This window comes from Leptopilina heterotoma, unplaced genomic scaffold (assembly GCF_015476425.1).
Source record: "Leptopilina heterotoma isolate Lh14 unplaced genomic scaffold, ASM1547642v1 Lhet_134, whole genome shotgun sequence".
Classification (NCBI taxonomy): Eukaryota; Metazoa; Arthropoda; class Insecta; order Hymenoptera; family Figitidae; genus Leptopilina; species Leptopilina heterotoma.
In genome coordinates, this window is record NW_025110853.1 from 4,278,997 (window position 1) to 4,294,559 (window position 15,563).

At 29.2% G+C, this 15,563-nt stretch overlaps 1 protein-coding gene across 1 annotated transcript in view; it reads right to left on the reverse strand.

The window, feature by feature from the left end:
- Positions 1 to 15,009, reverse strand: part of LOC122513083 (nuclear hormone receptor E75) — a 126,560-nt gene extending 111,551 nt beyond the window's left edge. Inside the window, exon 1 of the mRNA XM_043629319.1 lies at positions 14,453 to 15,009. Within this exon, the coding sequence (XP_043485254.1) occupies positions 14,453 to 14,675 (223 nt within the window). The 5' untranslated portion in view covers positions 14,676 to 15,009. The remainder of the gene's footprint in view (positions 1 to 14,452) is intronic.
- Between the last annotated feature and the right edge of the window lie 554 nt (positions 15,010 to 15,563).

Sequence of the window (15,563 nt, forward strand, 5' to 3'; positions counted from 1 at the left end):
ATATGTACCTCGATGATTTAGAAATAGAATTTCTCTCTCTCTCTCTCTCTCTCTCTCTCTCTTTTTCAATTCCTAAGAGAGGTTAAGAATATGAAAAACAATTTTCGAACTTTTATTAAAGAAGCTTTAGTAACATTGCGTTTTTATAATACATGACCTTCATTGTAAATTAAAATTTTATTTAAAAATATTCCATTGTGTGTGAATTTAATAATTATGTTGATACAAGGAGTCATTTAGCATTTTATCTTTCGTTAGAAAAGTGATTTTTATTTTTGTCAAATATTTCAATCGAAAGAAAAATTTCCATCGATATAGTCAAAATTAAACTTGTAAATAAATTTTGATTTCTGCAAAAAATTAATTCTGTAGTTCAACTTTTTCATTTTCTTCTTTTACACTTTTATTTCTTCTTTACTCTTATTTTAATAAATAGAAATTTTTTCTGTTCGAATAACTTTGCCTCTGAAAGTAATTTAACTCTATTCTAATTAATAATTTATTACAAAATACAAAATAAATTAATTAATAAATTATAATTATTAAATTATCAATTTATATTAATAATTATACCTATTTATTTACTAATTTATTACTAAAAAATTTATTTATTTACAAATTAATATTGTATTATTATTTATTTACTAATTTAGTCCACATCCTTTGCTCACGAACAAATTACCGACTATTATGTATAAAAACTTTTAAATTTGACTCAAATATTAATTAAAATTTGCAACTAAAATTGATCAAAGCAGTTTAATTAAACAATTTGCTGCGTAGTTAACATCAAACTTTTAGATCGATATCAATAATTATATTAATTTTTCAGTCAATATTAAAAAATGTATAGCGTTGGAATAAATAAATAAACTAAATGAACAAAATTTAAAAAAAAAAAAAAAAAAAATTGTTATAAAATCTATAATATTTTTTTATACATTTATTACATAGAAAAGATCATTTTTTCCAACAGCTCGGCACACATAGAATGACCTCTCCTCACACCTGGGAGTGTGACGTAGTTTGTGAACAACCCCAAGCATAATTTAATGATTTATTAATTATAATAAACTTTCTTCTACTTCAGGTTCAATGTTATTATTATTTTTTGCTGCTACTTATTTTGTATAAAAAAAAATAATAAAAAATAATAGCTACGACAATAACGATATTAATATAATAATAATAATAATAATAATAATAATAATAATAATAATAATAATAATAAAAAATAATAATAAAAATCAAAGAACTTCTCATTCGTTATAAAAATGTGAGAATAAAATAACAACAATAAAAATATAATAAAAAAAAATAATAATAATATTATAAACTATCATTGTTAGAAATAACCATCATATTAAGGTTATGTTATTCAGGGGTCACGTGACTCATAGTAAAGTATATGGGGCACGTGACCACTGAATAACATGCCCTTAAAACGGCAATCAACAGATCCAATTAAGAGTCGTTAAAAAATGTGAAACAAATGAGGTGATAATATTTTTCAGAACACAATTCAAATCAGTTATTTGGAAAAATTGCTAATTGGAGAATGGTGTCCACGTAATTAGTCATTTTCTTTTTATAAAAAACGTGAAGTGAATAAAACCGCGGAATGTTAATTAATGTAATTAATTATGTTAAAATTAATATTAATTATATTAAAATTAATATAATCTGTTATATTTATATATAAAATTAGTTATAATTTGTTTACATTATTAGGTATTAAATTGTTGAAATTATTATTATTATTGTTTATGTAATTAATTGCACTTAAATTAATATATAATTTGTTTATACAGCAAATATATGATGAGATTATGTAATAAAAGATTGAAAAGTGTCAATGAACTGAATCTAAATTTTTTTTTCTTTTGAAAAGATTGCTCTTTCGAAAAATGTGTATTAAAGTTATAATCTCGGTGAATCGTTTTATTATTGTGGTGGGGGATAAAAGTGGTGATCGAGGTCATCAAAGACCGGGAGGAGGCCAGGCCAATGCCCGAGCCAACTTTTGAGGTTAGCTGAAATCGTCAACGTCATCGTCATAGTGACATGCAATAAGAAAACATTCGTCACTTTGAAAGTGATTTCGACAGTTGCTTTTTAGTGATATTTCGTATTGAGTAAAATATTGAATAAAAAAATAATAATAAATTTAGAAAAATAATAGTAAGAATAATAATAAATGTAGAAAAATAATAGTAATAATAATGAATATAGTAAAATAATAGTAATATACACATGTATATAAATATATACATCGTGTACTATATATAGTCCGTTCATACACACGAGGAAAGTCAAACGAAAGAAAAGGTCAATCAATTTTTATTGACTCCACTCTCGCCCCTTTTGAAGGCTCTGGAAATTTTCTCTCGTGCAAAAAAAATGAAGGGTTTCACTGCTCATAAATCTCTGGAAAGGAAGAGACTGAAAATTAAGGATTTCTATACAGACTTCAAATACATATGGGGGGTGGCAAAAAAAATAGTTGACTTTCATGATGAGGAGAAAAAACTTTTTTTCTTATTTTCTATGAAAAAACCGGAAAATCCTCAAATGTAACATTGTGTTAGTTCAATGTCTTCGGATGAAGGAGACAAATAACCAGGAAGTAGTGCGAAATAAGAGAGAGAGAGAGAGAGAAAGAGAAAAGTAATTTTTTTTGTCAGGGAATTTCTCAATCTCCTTGTGTGTGGTGAGACCCTTCTCAAAATGACTCAATTTTTTTTTCGTGGTGTGCTATAATTTAGGGCGCCAATAAACGAAAGAGAAAGGTTTTTTTAGAAGAGAATATTGTAAAACATCTGGTTTAAATTGAACGTGTAGTTTATAAATAGAAATTAGAGAAAAAAAATATACAAAAAGAAATAGTTGAAAAATATTTTTCTCTGTACATATGTTGAAAATACGTTGATAGAAAAAAATTTTAAGTATTTTTTCAGTTGAAAAATTATACGGAAAGTGAAACTTTAAGAAAAAAAAGGTATTTTATAAAAGGGAATTTTTTGAGTTTATAATAAACATTTTTTGTAATAGAAATTTTAACTATAATAGAAATTGAATTGAATTAAGAGAAATTCAAAGTGAATTAACAGAAAGTGAATCGAATTAACAGAAATCGAGTTGAATTATTAGAAGTCGAATTCAATTAATAGAAATTGAATTGAATTAATAAAAATTAAATTGAATTAACAGAAATTGAATTAATTTTTAAAAATCGAATCGAATTAACAGGAATTGAATTGAATTAAAAGAAATTGAATTGAATTAATAGAAATTGAATTGAATTAATAAAAATTAAATTGAATTAACAGAAATTGATTTGAATTTATAGAAATTGAATTGAATTTATAGACATTGAATTGAATTAAAAGAAAATGAATTGAACTTATAGAAATTGAATTGAATTAACAGAAATTCAAAGTGAATTAACAGAAATTGAATTAATTTTTAAAATACGAATCGAATAAAATTAATCGAGTTGAATTTATAGAAATCGAATTGAATTAATAGAAATTAAATTGAATTAAAAGAAATTCGAATGAATTAACAGAAATTGAATTGAATTAATAGAAATTGAATTGAATTACCAGAAATCAAATTGAATTTATAAAAATTGAATTGAATTAAAAGAAATTAAATTAATTTTTAAAAATCCAATCGAATTAACAGAAATCGAGATGAATTTATAAAAATCGAATTGAATCAATAGACCCGCGTCGAAATGAAAGTACGGGCAAAGTCCATCAAAGTACAGAATAGTATGGGCAAAGTACAGTAAAGTGCGGCTAATGAGCGTTTCCCATACTTTGGAATGTGCATGGTTAACAACGATATTTAAAGTACGGGGACAGCTCGGCAAAGTACGGGATCAAGAAAATAGGTTTTTCAGGAATATTTTCGAATAGAGAACTACACCAAAGTATTTGAGGCCAGTTTTTTGGGAAATATTAAATCAGAAAATTCAAAATCTGAATCTTTAGAGTTCGGCAAAGTACGGGAAAGTACAGCAAAGTATGGGAGAGTAAAATAAAGTTTTTTTTGAAATATTAAATACAAAAATTAAAATTCTGAATTTTTGGAGTTCGGCAAAGTACAGAAAAGTACAGCAAAGTATGGGAAATTTAAAAATTAGTTTTTTTTTTAAATATTACATTAGAAAATAAAATTCTGAATTTTTGGAGTTCGGCAAAGTACGGGAAAGTACAGCAAAGTATGGGAGAGTAAAAAAATAGATTTTTTTATATATTAAATTAGAAAGTTTTAAATCTGAATTTTTGGAGTTCGGCAAAGTACAGAAAAGTACAGCAAAGTATGGGATATTTAAAAAATAGATTCTTTTTGATATATTAAATTAGAAAATTTTAAAACTGAATTATTAGAGTTCGGCAAAGTACAGAAAAGTACAGCAAAGTATGGGAAATTTAAAAATTAGTTTTTTTTGAAATATTAAATTAGAAAATAAAATTCTGAATTTTTGGAGTTCGGCAAAGTACGGGAAAGCACAGCAAAGTATGGGATATTTAAAAAATAGATTCTTTTTGATATATTAAATTAGAAAATTTTAAAACTGAATTATTAGAGTTCGGCAAAGTACAGAAAAGTACAGCAAAGTATGGGAAATTTAAAAATTAGTTTTTTTTTTAAATATTACATTAGAAAATAAAATTCTGAATTTTTGGAGTTCGGCAAAGTACGGGAAAGTACAGCAAAGTATGGGAGAGTAAAAAAATAGATTTTTTTATATATTAAATTAGAAAGTTTTAAATCTGAATTTTTGGAGTTCGGCAAAGTACAGAAAAGTACAGCAAAGTATGGGATATTTAAAAAATAGATTCTTTTTGATATATTAAATTAGAAAATTTTAAAACTGAATTATTAGAGTTCGGCAAAGTACAGAAAAGTACAGCAAAGTATGGGAAATTTAAAAATTAGTTTTTTTTGAAATATTAAATTAGAAAATAAAATTCTGAATTTTTGGAGTTCGGCAAAGTACGGGAAAGCACAGCAAAGTATGGGAGAGTAAAAAAGAAGTTTTTTTTGAAATATTAAATTAGAAAATTTTAAATCTGAATTTTTGGAGTTCGGCAAAGTACAGAAAAGTACAGCAAAGTATGGGAGAGTAAAAAAATATTTTTTTTTTGAAATATTAAATTAGAAAATAAAATTCTGAATTTTTGGAGTTCGGCAAAGTACAGAAAAGTACAGCAAAGTATGGGAGAGTAAAAAAATATTTTTTTTTTGAAATATTAAATTAGAAAATAAAATTCTGAATTTTTGGAGTTCGGCAAAGTACAGAAAAGTACAGCAAAGTATGGGAAATTTAAAAATTAGTTTTTTTCGAAATATTAAGTTAGAAAATTTTAAATCTGAATTTTTGGAGTTCGGCAAAGTACAGAAAAGTACAGCAAAGTATGGGAAATTTAAAAATTAGTTTTTTTTGAAATATTAAATATGAAAATTGAATTTCTGAATTTTTAGAGTTCGGCAAATTGCGGGAAAATACAGCAAACTATAGGAGATTTAAAAATAGATTTTTTTTTAAATTATTAAATTAGAAAATAAAATTCTGAATTTTTGGAGTTCGGCAAATTACGGTAATATACAAAAAAATTTCATTTCACACCCTTACCTCGCTGTACTTTGTAAAACATTGACCATACTGCACACACGGAAACTTAAATTTGATTTTAATTCTTTAACACACCATTTTATCAAGCAATAAGATTCTTCTACATTTTGACATATTCTTTACGAAAATCCAAAATTCCAAAATTTAATTTTATGAGGTTATATTTTACGAAAAACCATTTATTTACTAGCCCATAGTTTGCTGTACTTTTCTGTACTTTGCCGAACTCCAAAAATCCAGATTTAAAATTTTCTAATTTAATATTTCAAAAAAAACTAATTTTTAAATTTCCCATACTTTGCTATACTTTTCTGTACTTTGCCGAACTCCAAAAATTTAGAATTTTAATTTTTATACTTAATATTTCAAAAAAAACTAATTTTTAAATTTCCCATACTTTGCTGTACTTTTCTGTACTTTGCCGAACTCCAAAAATTCAGATTTAAAATTTTCTAATTTAATATATAAAAAAAATCTATTTTTTAAATATCCCATACTTTGCTGTACTTTTCTGTACTTTGTCGAACTCCAAACATTCAGATTTAAAATTTTCTAATTTAATATTTCAAAAAAAACTAATTTTTAAATTTCCCATACTTTGCTGTACTTTTCTGTACTTTGCCGAACTCCAAAAATTCAGATTTAAAATTTTCTAATTTAATATATAAAAAAAATCTATTTTTTAAATATCCCATACTTTGCTGTACTTTTCTGTACTTTGCCGAACTCCAAAAATCCAGATTTAAAATTTTCTAATTTAATATTTCAAAAAAAACTAATTTTTAAATTTCCCATACTTTGCTATACTTTTCTGTACTTTGCCGAACTCCAAAAATTCAGAATTTTAATTTTTATACTTAATATTTCAAAAAAAACTAATTTTTAAATTTCCCATACTTTGCTATACTTTCCCGTACTTTGCCGAACTCCTAAAATTCAGAATTTTATTTTCTAATTTAATATTTCGAAAAAAACTAATTTTTAAATTTCCCATACTTTGCTGTACTTTTCTGTACTTTGCCGAACTGCAAAAATTCAGAATTTTATTTTCTAATTTAATATTTCAAAAAAAAAATATTTTTTTACTCTCCCATACTTTGCTGTACTTTTCTGTACTTTGCCGAACTCCAAAAATTCATATTTAAAATTTTCTAATTTAATATTTCAAAAAAAACTAATTTTCAAATTTTCCATACTTTGCTGTACTTTTCTGTACTTTGCCGAACTCCAAAAATTCAGATTTAAAATTTTCTAATTTAATATTTCAAAAAAAACTAATTTTTAAATTTCCCATACTTTGCTGTACTTTTCTGTACTTTGCCGAACTCCAAAAATTCAGATTTAAAATTTTCTAACTTAATATTTCAAAAAAAACTAATTTTTAAATTTCCCATACTTTGCTATACTTTCCCGTACTTTGCCGAACTCCTAAAATTCAGAATTTTATTTTCTAATTTAATATTTCGAAAAAAACTAATTTTTAAATTTCCCATACTTTGCTGTACTTTTCTGTACTTTGCCGAACTCCAAAAATTCAGAATTTTATTTTCTAATTTAATATTTCAAAAAAAAAATATTTTTTTACTCTCCCATACTTTGCTGTACTTTTCTGTACTTTGCCGAACTCTAAAGATTCAGATTTTGAATTTTCTGATTTAATATTTCCCAAAAAACTGGCCTCAAATACTTTGGTGTAGTTCTCTATTCGAAAATATTCCCGAAAAACCTATTTTCTTGATCCCGTACTTTGCCGAGCTGTCCCCGTACTTTAAATATCGTTGTTAACCATGCACATTCCAAAGTATGGGAAACGCTCATTAGCCGCACTTTACTGTACTTTGCCCATACTATTCTGTACTTTGATGGACTTTGCTGGACTTTGCCCGTACTTTCATTTCCACGCGGGGAAATTGAATTGAATTAACAGAAATTGAATTGAATTTATAGAAATTGAATTGAATTAAAAGAAATTGAATTGAATTTATAGAAATTGAATTGAATTAACAGAAATTCGAGTGAATTAACAGAAATTGAAGTGAATTAATAGAAATTGAATTGAATTACCAGAAATCAAATTGAATTTATAAAAATTAAATTGAATTAAAAGAAATTAAATTAATTGTTAAAAATACGAATCGAATAAAATTAATCGAGTTGAATTTATAGAAATCGAATTGAATTAATAGAAATTAAATTGAATTAAAAGAAATTCGAGTGAATTAACAGAAATTGAATTGAATTAATAGAAATTGAATTGAATTAAAAGAAATTGAATTGAATTTATAGAAATTGAATTAAATTAACAGAAATAGAATTAATTTTTAAAAATCGAATCGAATAAAATGAATCGAGATGAATTTATAGAAATCGAATTGAATCAATAGAAATTGAATTGAATTAACAGAAATTCAAAGTGAATTAACAGAAATAGAATTAATTTTTAAAAATCGAATCGAATAAAATGAATCGAGTTGAATTTATAGAAATCGAATTGAATTAATAGAAATTAAATTGAATTAACAAAAATTCGAGTGAATTAGCAGAAATCGAATTGAATCAATAGAAATAGAATTGAATTAATACAAATTAAATTGAATTAACAAAAATTCGAGTGAATTACCAGAAATCGAATTGAATTAATAGAAATTGAATTGAATTAGCAGAAATCAAATTGAATTTATAAAAGTCGAATTGAATTAACAGAAATTGAATTGTATTTACAGAAATCGAATTGAATTAACAGAAGTTAGAGTGAATTAATAGAAATCGAATTGAATCAATAGAAATTGAATTAAATGAATGTTCAAAAATTGGAACTGAATCGACAGAACTTGAATTGAAAGAAAAGAAAACGAGTTCAAAAAGAAGAATTAAAAATAGAAATTTAAAAGAAATAATTAACGAGAATTTATAATTGGTTCCACATATATATGTGTGTGTAGTTTAATTCTACATTTTGTAAAGAATAACATAGTTAGCGAAGTTATGAATAATTTTCAAGTTTTGTGGTTCTTAAAAAATGAAATCAGGAGGTCAGAAGTTACGTAAAAGAGTAATCCGGGTTGCCTACGTGCTCCAGAACAGGAACTCGGGCACAGGGTGCATGAACTCACAGATTTCATGTTGCATTATACTGCATAGGCAACCTGATTTACTCTCACCTAACGTGCTCCAAATTATTTTCTCCTGAAAATTTCAAAACTTAGCATTGAGAACGTTGCAAAACACTCGCTATTGAAAATCAATTCAAACATTCTTTTTTTTAATTTTTCATTCTCAACTTTATATTGTATAAATTGTCAGTGTTTCTTTGTTTTCAATTATGAAAAGTAAGTTTAATTATTTCGAGCAAAACTTTCTTCTATTTTTTTTCTATTTAAAATAGAACTTTGTGAAGTTTTTTTTTGTCAAAGATCTAAAAAAAGTATATTTATAAAAATTAATTTCTGCTTTAATTTAAATGCAAAAAATGATGAACGTTTAGATGATGGAAAGAAAATCTTATTCTGAAATATAATACAAAAATCAAAAATTAACAGAATATTATGAAAATAAATTTAGTCTTCACTTGAAAAGCTATTATTGTATAATGCAAATTAGTTTCAGATCTAAATTATTACGAAGAGCGTATAAAATTTGGACCAATTTTCGTCTTAATATGCAAATTAACTAGATGTCCTTAATTCAGGATATTAATTTTAAGGCAGTTTGTTAAAAATTAGCTGAGAATTTTCTCAGCTAATTTTTAACAAATAATATTGTCGCATTTAAAATTTTCACTAAGACTCGAAAAAAAAATTTCCTGACCCCTCTTTTCGTTTTTGAATAATTCCTAATTCCTAAATCATAAATCAAAAGAATTGAAAATTCTTCATCTTTTTTATCTATATGACTTTGACAATTCTATGAAAATGTAGTAAGTTTAAAGTCCGTGCGGTAGGTCAGTGTATTATTGTATCGAGAAACAATGAGCAAAGTTAGTAGGTAATAATGGTGAAAGCCTACTACTCTCGTCCGGGAAATGTAAGACCGAGAGAGAGATAGAGAAAGAGAGAGAGAGAGAGAGAGAGAGAGTAATCGTGAGCCAGTGGCTCGGTTAGAATACTTTCTCCGTCCGAGGTAACGTAAGAATGGCGCGCGTAACGTAACTCACTTACGTAATGCCAAAGAACGCTCGAGAATAATTTCTGAATGTGTGGGTCAACATATATACATTCTCACTGTGCCAGGATTTGTAATGATTCGTATAATCCCCCCTCTCCCTTCACCTACTTCCACTTTCCAACTCTCTTGAGCGTGTAAACGCACTCTCCCCTTGTTATCCAACTAAAAAATTATATTACCCCCTCCTTAAAATTTTAACCCCCCATTTCGCTCCACGAAAATTTAAACTTGAAGTCCCTTCAATCCCTTCAACATCCACATAAATTATTTTAACCCCCCTTTTGCTCCTTCATAATTCAAAATTTAATCTCTTCAAGTCCCACTAAAAATTAAATTATTTTAACCCCCTTTTTGCCCCTTCATAATTTGAAATTCAATCTTTTCAACTTCCACTCAAAAAATAAATTATTTTTGCCTTTTCATTATACAAAATTCTTGCTCGTTTAATCCCTTCAATCTCCACTAAAAGAAGTAAATATTTTAACCCCCCTTTTGCTGCTTTATAATTTAAACTTCAAGTCTCTGCAATTCCTTCTGCACTCTCGCACAAAAAATAAATTATTTTAACCTTTTTTTGCCCTTTTATAATTTAAAATTCTTGTCCCTTCAATCTCTATTAAAAATTAAATTTTTTTAACCCCCCTTTTGCTGCTTTATAATTTAAACTTCAAGTCTCTGCAATTCCTTCTGCACTCTCGCACAAAAAATAAATTATTTTAACCTTTTTTTGCCCTTTTATAATTTAAAATTCTTGTCCCTTCAATCTCTATTAAAAATTAAATTTTTTTTAACCCCCCTTTTGCCCCTTTATAATTAAAACTTCAAGTTTCTTTAATTCCTTCATTCCCCACAATAAATTATTTTAACCCCCCTTTTTGCCTCATTATTATTCAAAAATTAAGTACCGTCAAACCCTTCAAACCCTACTCAAAATATTTAAATTATAATAATTTAAATTTAGCATCTTCCCATCCCAAAAAAATGGGAACTTCGTTAAACTAAATAGTCCCTATTTTGAAAATTTTACCCCACCTCTCTCGTCTTTTCTTTAAAGAGCTATACGTAGTTTAAGGGCAACTCTTAAAATGGTAAATTTCCGTTTCTTTTCCTGATCAGTGTCAAACATTTTTTTAAAAAAATAGGGGTTTTTCTATGAAATACGTAACCCCGATTTTTGGAAATTTAGCCCTCCCCTCTAGTTTGTTGTTTAATGACAACCCCAAAATAAAAAAATCCCATTTTCATAAATTTTGTCACTCGTATCTTAATTCACAAAAAATAGGGGGGGGGGGGGTGTTTCTTCCATATTCAGTACATAGCCCCTATTTTTGGGGATTTTTAACTCCTTCCCGTCTTTCGTTTCAAGTGCTATTTTGTTTATAATAATAAATTTTATATTTTTTCTCTTTAAGCATTAATTTGCCCCCTAAAAAAAATTTCTTTTATTAACTACTCTCTAAATCTGAATTAGTAGAATTCTACTAACAAATAGTAAAATTTTACTAATTTTTGATAGTTTTCATGGACAACTTTTCCCCTTTTTAATTAGTAGAATATTACTAATTTTAGTACACTGTAAAAAAAGGGAGTTAAATTTTAACTCCCCAGGGGATTCTATAAAAGTCGCACCCATTGGGGAGTTAATGCCAGGGGAGTTAAATAAAGAGAGTTAAAATTTAACACCCAAATGCTAACTCCCCATGGAAAAAATAACTCGCGCGGGTGTTGAATGAAGGGAGTTAGAAATTAACTCTCTTTTGGAGTTGATTTTTAACTCGAAAAATTTCACTCCCAACTCCCGAGTCCGTTAACTCCCTAAATTTTTTACAGTGTGGTAAAATAAATGATAAGGATTTAACTCTTATCACTCAATTACTAATTTTAAGTAAAATTTACTAATTTTTTAGTAGAATTTCACTAATTCAAAGTTACCTATTTTACTAAATGAATCAGTGAAACTGTTTTATCGACTATTAATAAAACAGTTCTACTAATTGTTCGTAAAATTCTACTAAGCAATTAGTAAAGCTCTACTAACAATTAGTAAAATTCCACTATTTGTTAGTAAAATTATTACTACATCATTTGGTGAACGACTTTTCGTCATTTCATTAGGGGCCATACTTAAATTACGTAGCGCTTTTTTGAAATTTTAACCCCCCCCCCTCCACCATGTAACACACTTTTACATACATTGGTTCCATTTTTATTCTGAGCGTAACAAAGATCTTGAACCCCCCAACCCCTTGAAGTTTTACGTACAATTTAAATATGGCCCCTTAGTAACTTTCTACTAATTCGGATTTAGAGAGTAAAAAATCCCTTTTTTTCGAAATATTAACTTGAAATATTAATTGAAATTAATTAAAATATTAATTTGAAGTGCTAGATAATTTAATTTAGGGTCACTCATAGGGGCCAACAACCATAAACTACGTTACCAATTTATGGGAGGCAGGGGGTCCAAAAAACTATAAAAATGGTAACAAGGAAAGGAGGGGATTTAATATTAATGAAAAATTGGTAACGTAGTTTATGGACGATATTTCGTAACGCTTAACGTTGTAGGGAGGAGGGAGGAGAAATCAAGCTATTTGTTACGATAAGCAAAAAAATGGCACTAATTACGTTTTAAACGTAACGCTATTAAAAATAGTTTTACGAGGGGGCGAGTCAAAATTTTCAGAAATTATCGGAAAATATGGACGGCTTTTAAGGGCGTCTTCTAAATTAGGGTTCGTTCATAGCCTTTCAAGAGCGTGGGGGGAGGTCCTTCCTATTGACCACTATAATAGAAAAAAAGCGCCATTTTTAAAAAAAAATAACTGTGGCGATATTTTTTTTCTCTTAAAGTGGGAGAGTGAGGGGGTTAAAATTTCCAACCAAAGTGCTAAGTTTACAAACGAACCCCTAAAACAGTAAATGTTTTACTCATTCCCTCATTTAGTGTCAACACACAAAAAAGTCCACAAGATAGTTTTTTTTTCAGGGGTGACGAGTGGGTGGGGTTATAATTGGAGATAATTGAAAGGGACCATTAAATGTGGTAGCTCATCAATTTGGACCAAAGTCTTATAATCTTATTTACTATAAAAACCGAGTGCGTATAATGTATACACACTCCACTGACAGCAGTCAGTGTGTGTATATAAAGAGTATAAAATACACAAGCGTAATGCATGACACAAGTAGTGGTGACCTTCGATGAGTGGCCAATGGTGGTGGGGGATTATCCGTGCGGATAGTTGCAAGTGAGTGAGGCGGTGTGGTGGGAGGGAGGGAAACCCAGTTGGAGTTCGTTGACCCGAGTCTCGCGGAGTTCAGCCGCTCTTGCGACTCGACGATCGGGAGAGGGGTCGCTCGGTTAATTTCATCTTGCCCCAGTTACGGGTCGAACAGGGTGAACGAACTAGCCTCGCGCCAAGGCCCCGTCGACCCACTTTCTTGCTCGAGAGAGGACCTCCGAGTGGGGGGACAGGGAGAGAGAGAGAGAGAGAGATCCCAATCCATATGAAGGAGAGGGGATCCCAAAGATAGAAAGGGGAGGTCGGTTGGGGATTATTGAAACAAAGCTCTCTCTCTCTCTTACTCCTTGTGTTTCTCTCTCTCTCTCTGTTTTCCTCTCCTTTTGGTTTTCTCTCTCTCTCCCACTGTTTTTCTCTAGCGAACGAGAGCAAGATAGAAACAAAGAGAGTAAGAGAGAAAAACACAAGGAGTAAGAGAGAGAGAGAGAGAGAGAGAGAGAGAGAGAGAGAATTCTCTCTGAAAGTGAGAGATAGTGTCTCCTAGAGAGAGGGGGGCAAGGAATAAAATTGAAAAAGGGGGGAAAGTGTGGTGAGGCTCGACGCGCACTATCTAGGCTAGGACCGATCGCCGCGAGCAAAATGCGCCGAGCGCGTGAAAGAATTGTGAGCGCCGAGTGGAAGGCCGTTCGCGAGGGCAACGAACTGGCCTCCTACCCGGGTGCCGCGACCCACATTCCACCGCTGGAAAGTGAAACTGCCGCCTCCGCTAAGTCAGTGCGACGGTAAATGATAACTATACGTCATTCATACACACATTAAAATAGTTTTACTTTTTTCCAATTCGCTAAATCGCCGCACACACAATTACTTCTTCTATTCACTAAATCCCCACACAATTACCATTTCCAATTTGTTGCATTTTTCTTTACTAAATCATTACTTCTTTTTTTACTAAATCATTACCTCTTTCTACTAAATCATTAATTCTTTTTTAATGTTTACCTATTTCTACTAATTGTTAGCCTCTTTCTACTGGAGGTTTACTTCTTTCTATTAATTGTTTACTTCTTTCTACTAAATGTTTCTTTCCTTCTACGAAATGTTTACTTCTTTCTATTCAAGGTTCACTTTCCACTAAATGTTTACTTCCTTATACTAAACCTTTAATTCTTTCTCATAAATCGTTACCTCTTTCTTTGTTTTTCGGAGGACAAACAAAAAATCGAATCAAGTGTTGCGAACTGTTTTTCTAAGGACATAATTAAGACAAAATTTTACAAACTGTCTCAATTTGATTATCCTTAGAAAAACTGTAGCTACTAAGTTTAAACACTAATTCTTCTACAAGTAGTGAATCGCTAAAAATATTTTTTTTTCAAAGTAGAAAAAAACTCACCGGCTAGAACTCTACCCAAAAGATTCTCGCTGTCCTGCTGCTGATGAGCGATCCGATAAGTTTGCGACGATTCCTTTTCATTTTCCACAATTTCAGGACTAAGAATATCAACGGAAGATTGTTGTTGTTGTTGTTGCTGTTGAATGTCAGCGCTGCCGCGCGGTTTTAACTCCTGTACGGTCATAGCCTGAACACACCAATCTTCCACTCGTTTGTCTATCATCCCAAAAAAAATAAATAAAACAATCACTCAACTACAATCGCTTTTTTCACTTTGTTCTTAGTCCCCGAAAATACATAACACGATTTTCCTGGAAGACTATTTTCCACTTTTGACTTTCGCTTTTGTTTGTGTATACTTTCTCGAGTCACTTAGTGTCTTTTCTTCAGGGGGGTGATGAGAGGGAGGGGGTCGAGCGCGCACTCACTGAATTTTTTTTGTTTTTAGAAAAGAAGGATAATTAAAAAAAAGTGGGATGGGGGGTTTGTCGCTCGTTTTTTTTTTTTGAAAAGTTTTGATTTTTGCAAAAACCGCGTGGTAGCACGGAGTAGCGAAAGAGCGTGTAGTTTAGTGGTTGTGTATGGCATGCGGTGCGCTGCGCGAGTGAGTTTACCGCGACAGGGTAATATCGCAAGTCCATGCGCTTGCGCGATTAATCTCTTTTCAACGGGAGTTGTGTGTCGCGTGCTCTCCAATATGCACCCCGCTCCTTTTTAAACAATTTCACTGATTGTACTTTACGAGATGCAATGTATTTTTCTCTTTCACTTCTTCTTTTTTCTTTTTTTTTTATTTCATGCGGAAAGGCCAGGTGATTGTCGTCTTTTTATTATCAACATCATTATTATCATCATCATCATCAATGCTTCGTCACTTGACAGAACAAAATAAGAGAGAAGAAAAATAATAATAAAACTTGATATAATTACAAATTATGTGAAAATTGTTTTTTATTTTAGATAAAATGTTTTTCCTTTGTACAAATTTGTCTTTTTGACAAATTTTCGGTTTTTCCACATATTTTCGGTATTTTTTTTACTTTTCATTTTTAGTAGCCTAAAAAATACCAATTTTCCAATATTGATGGTCAAGTGAAGACTATGTTTTAAT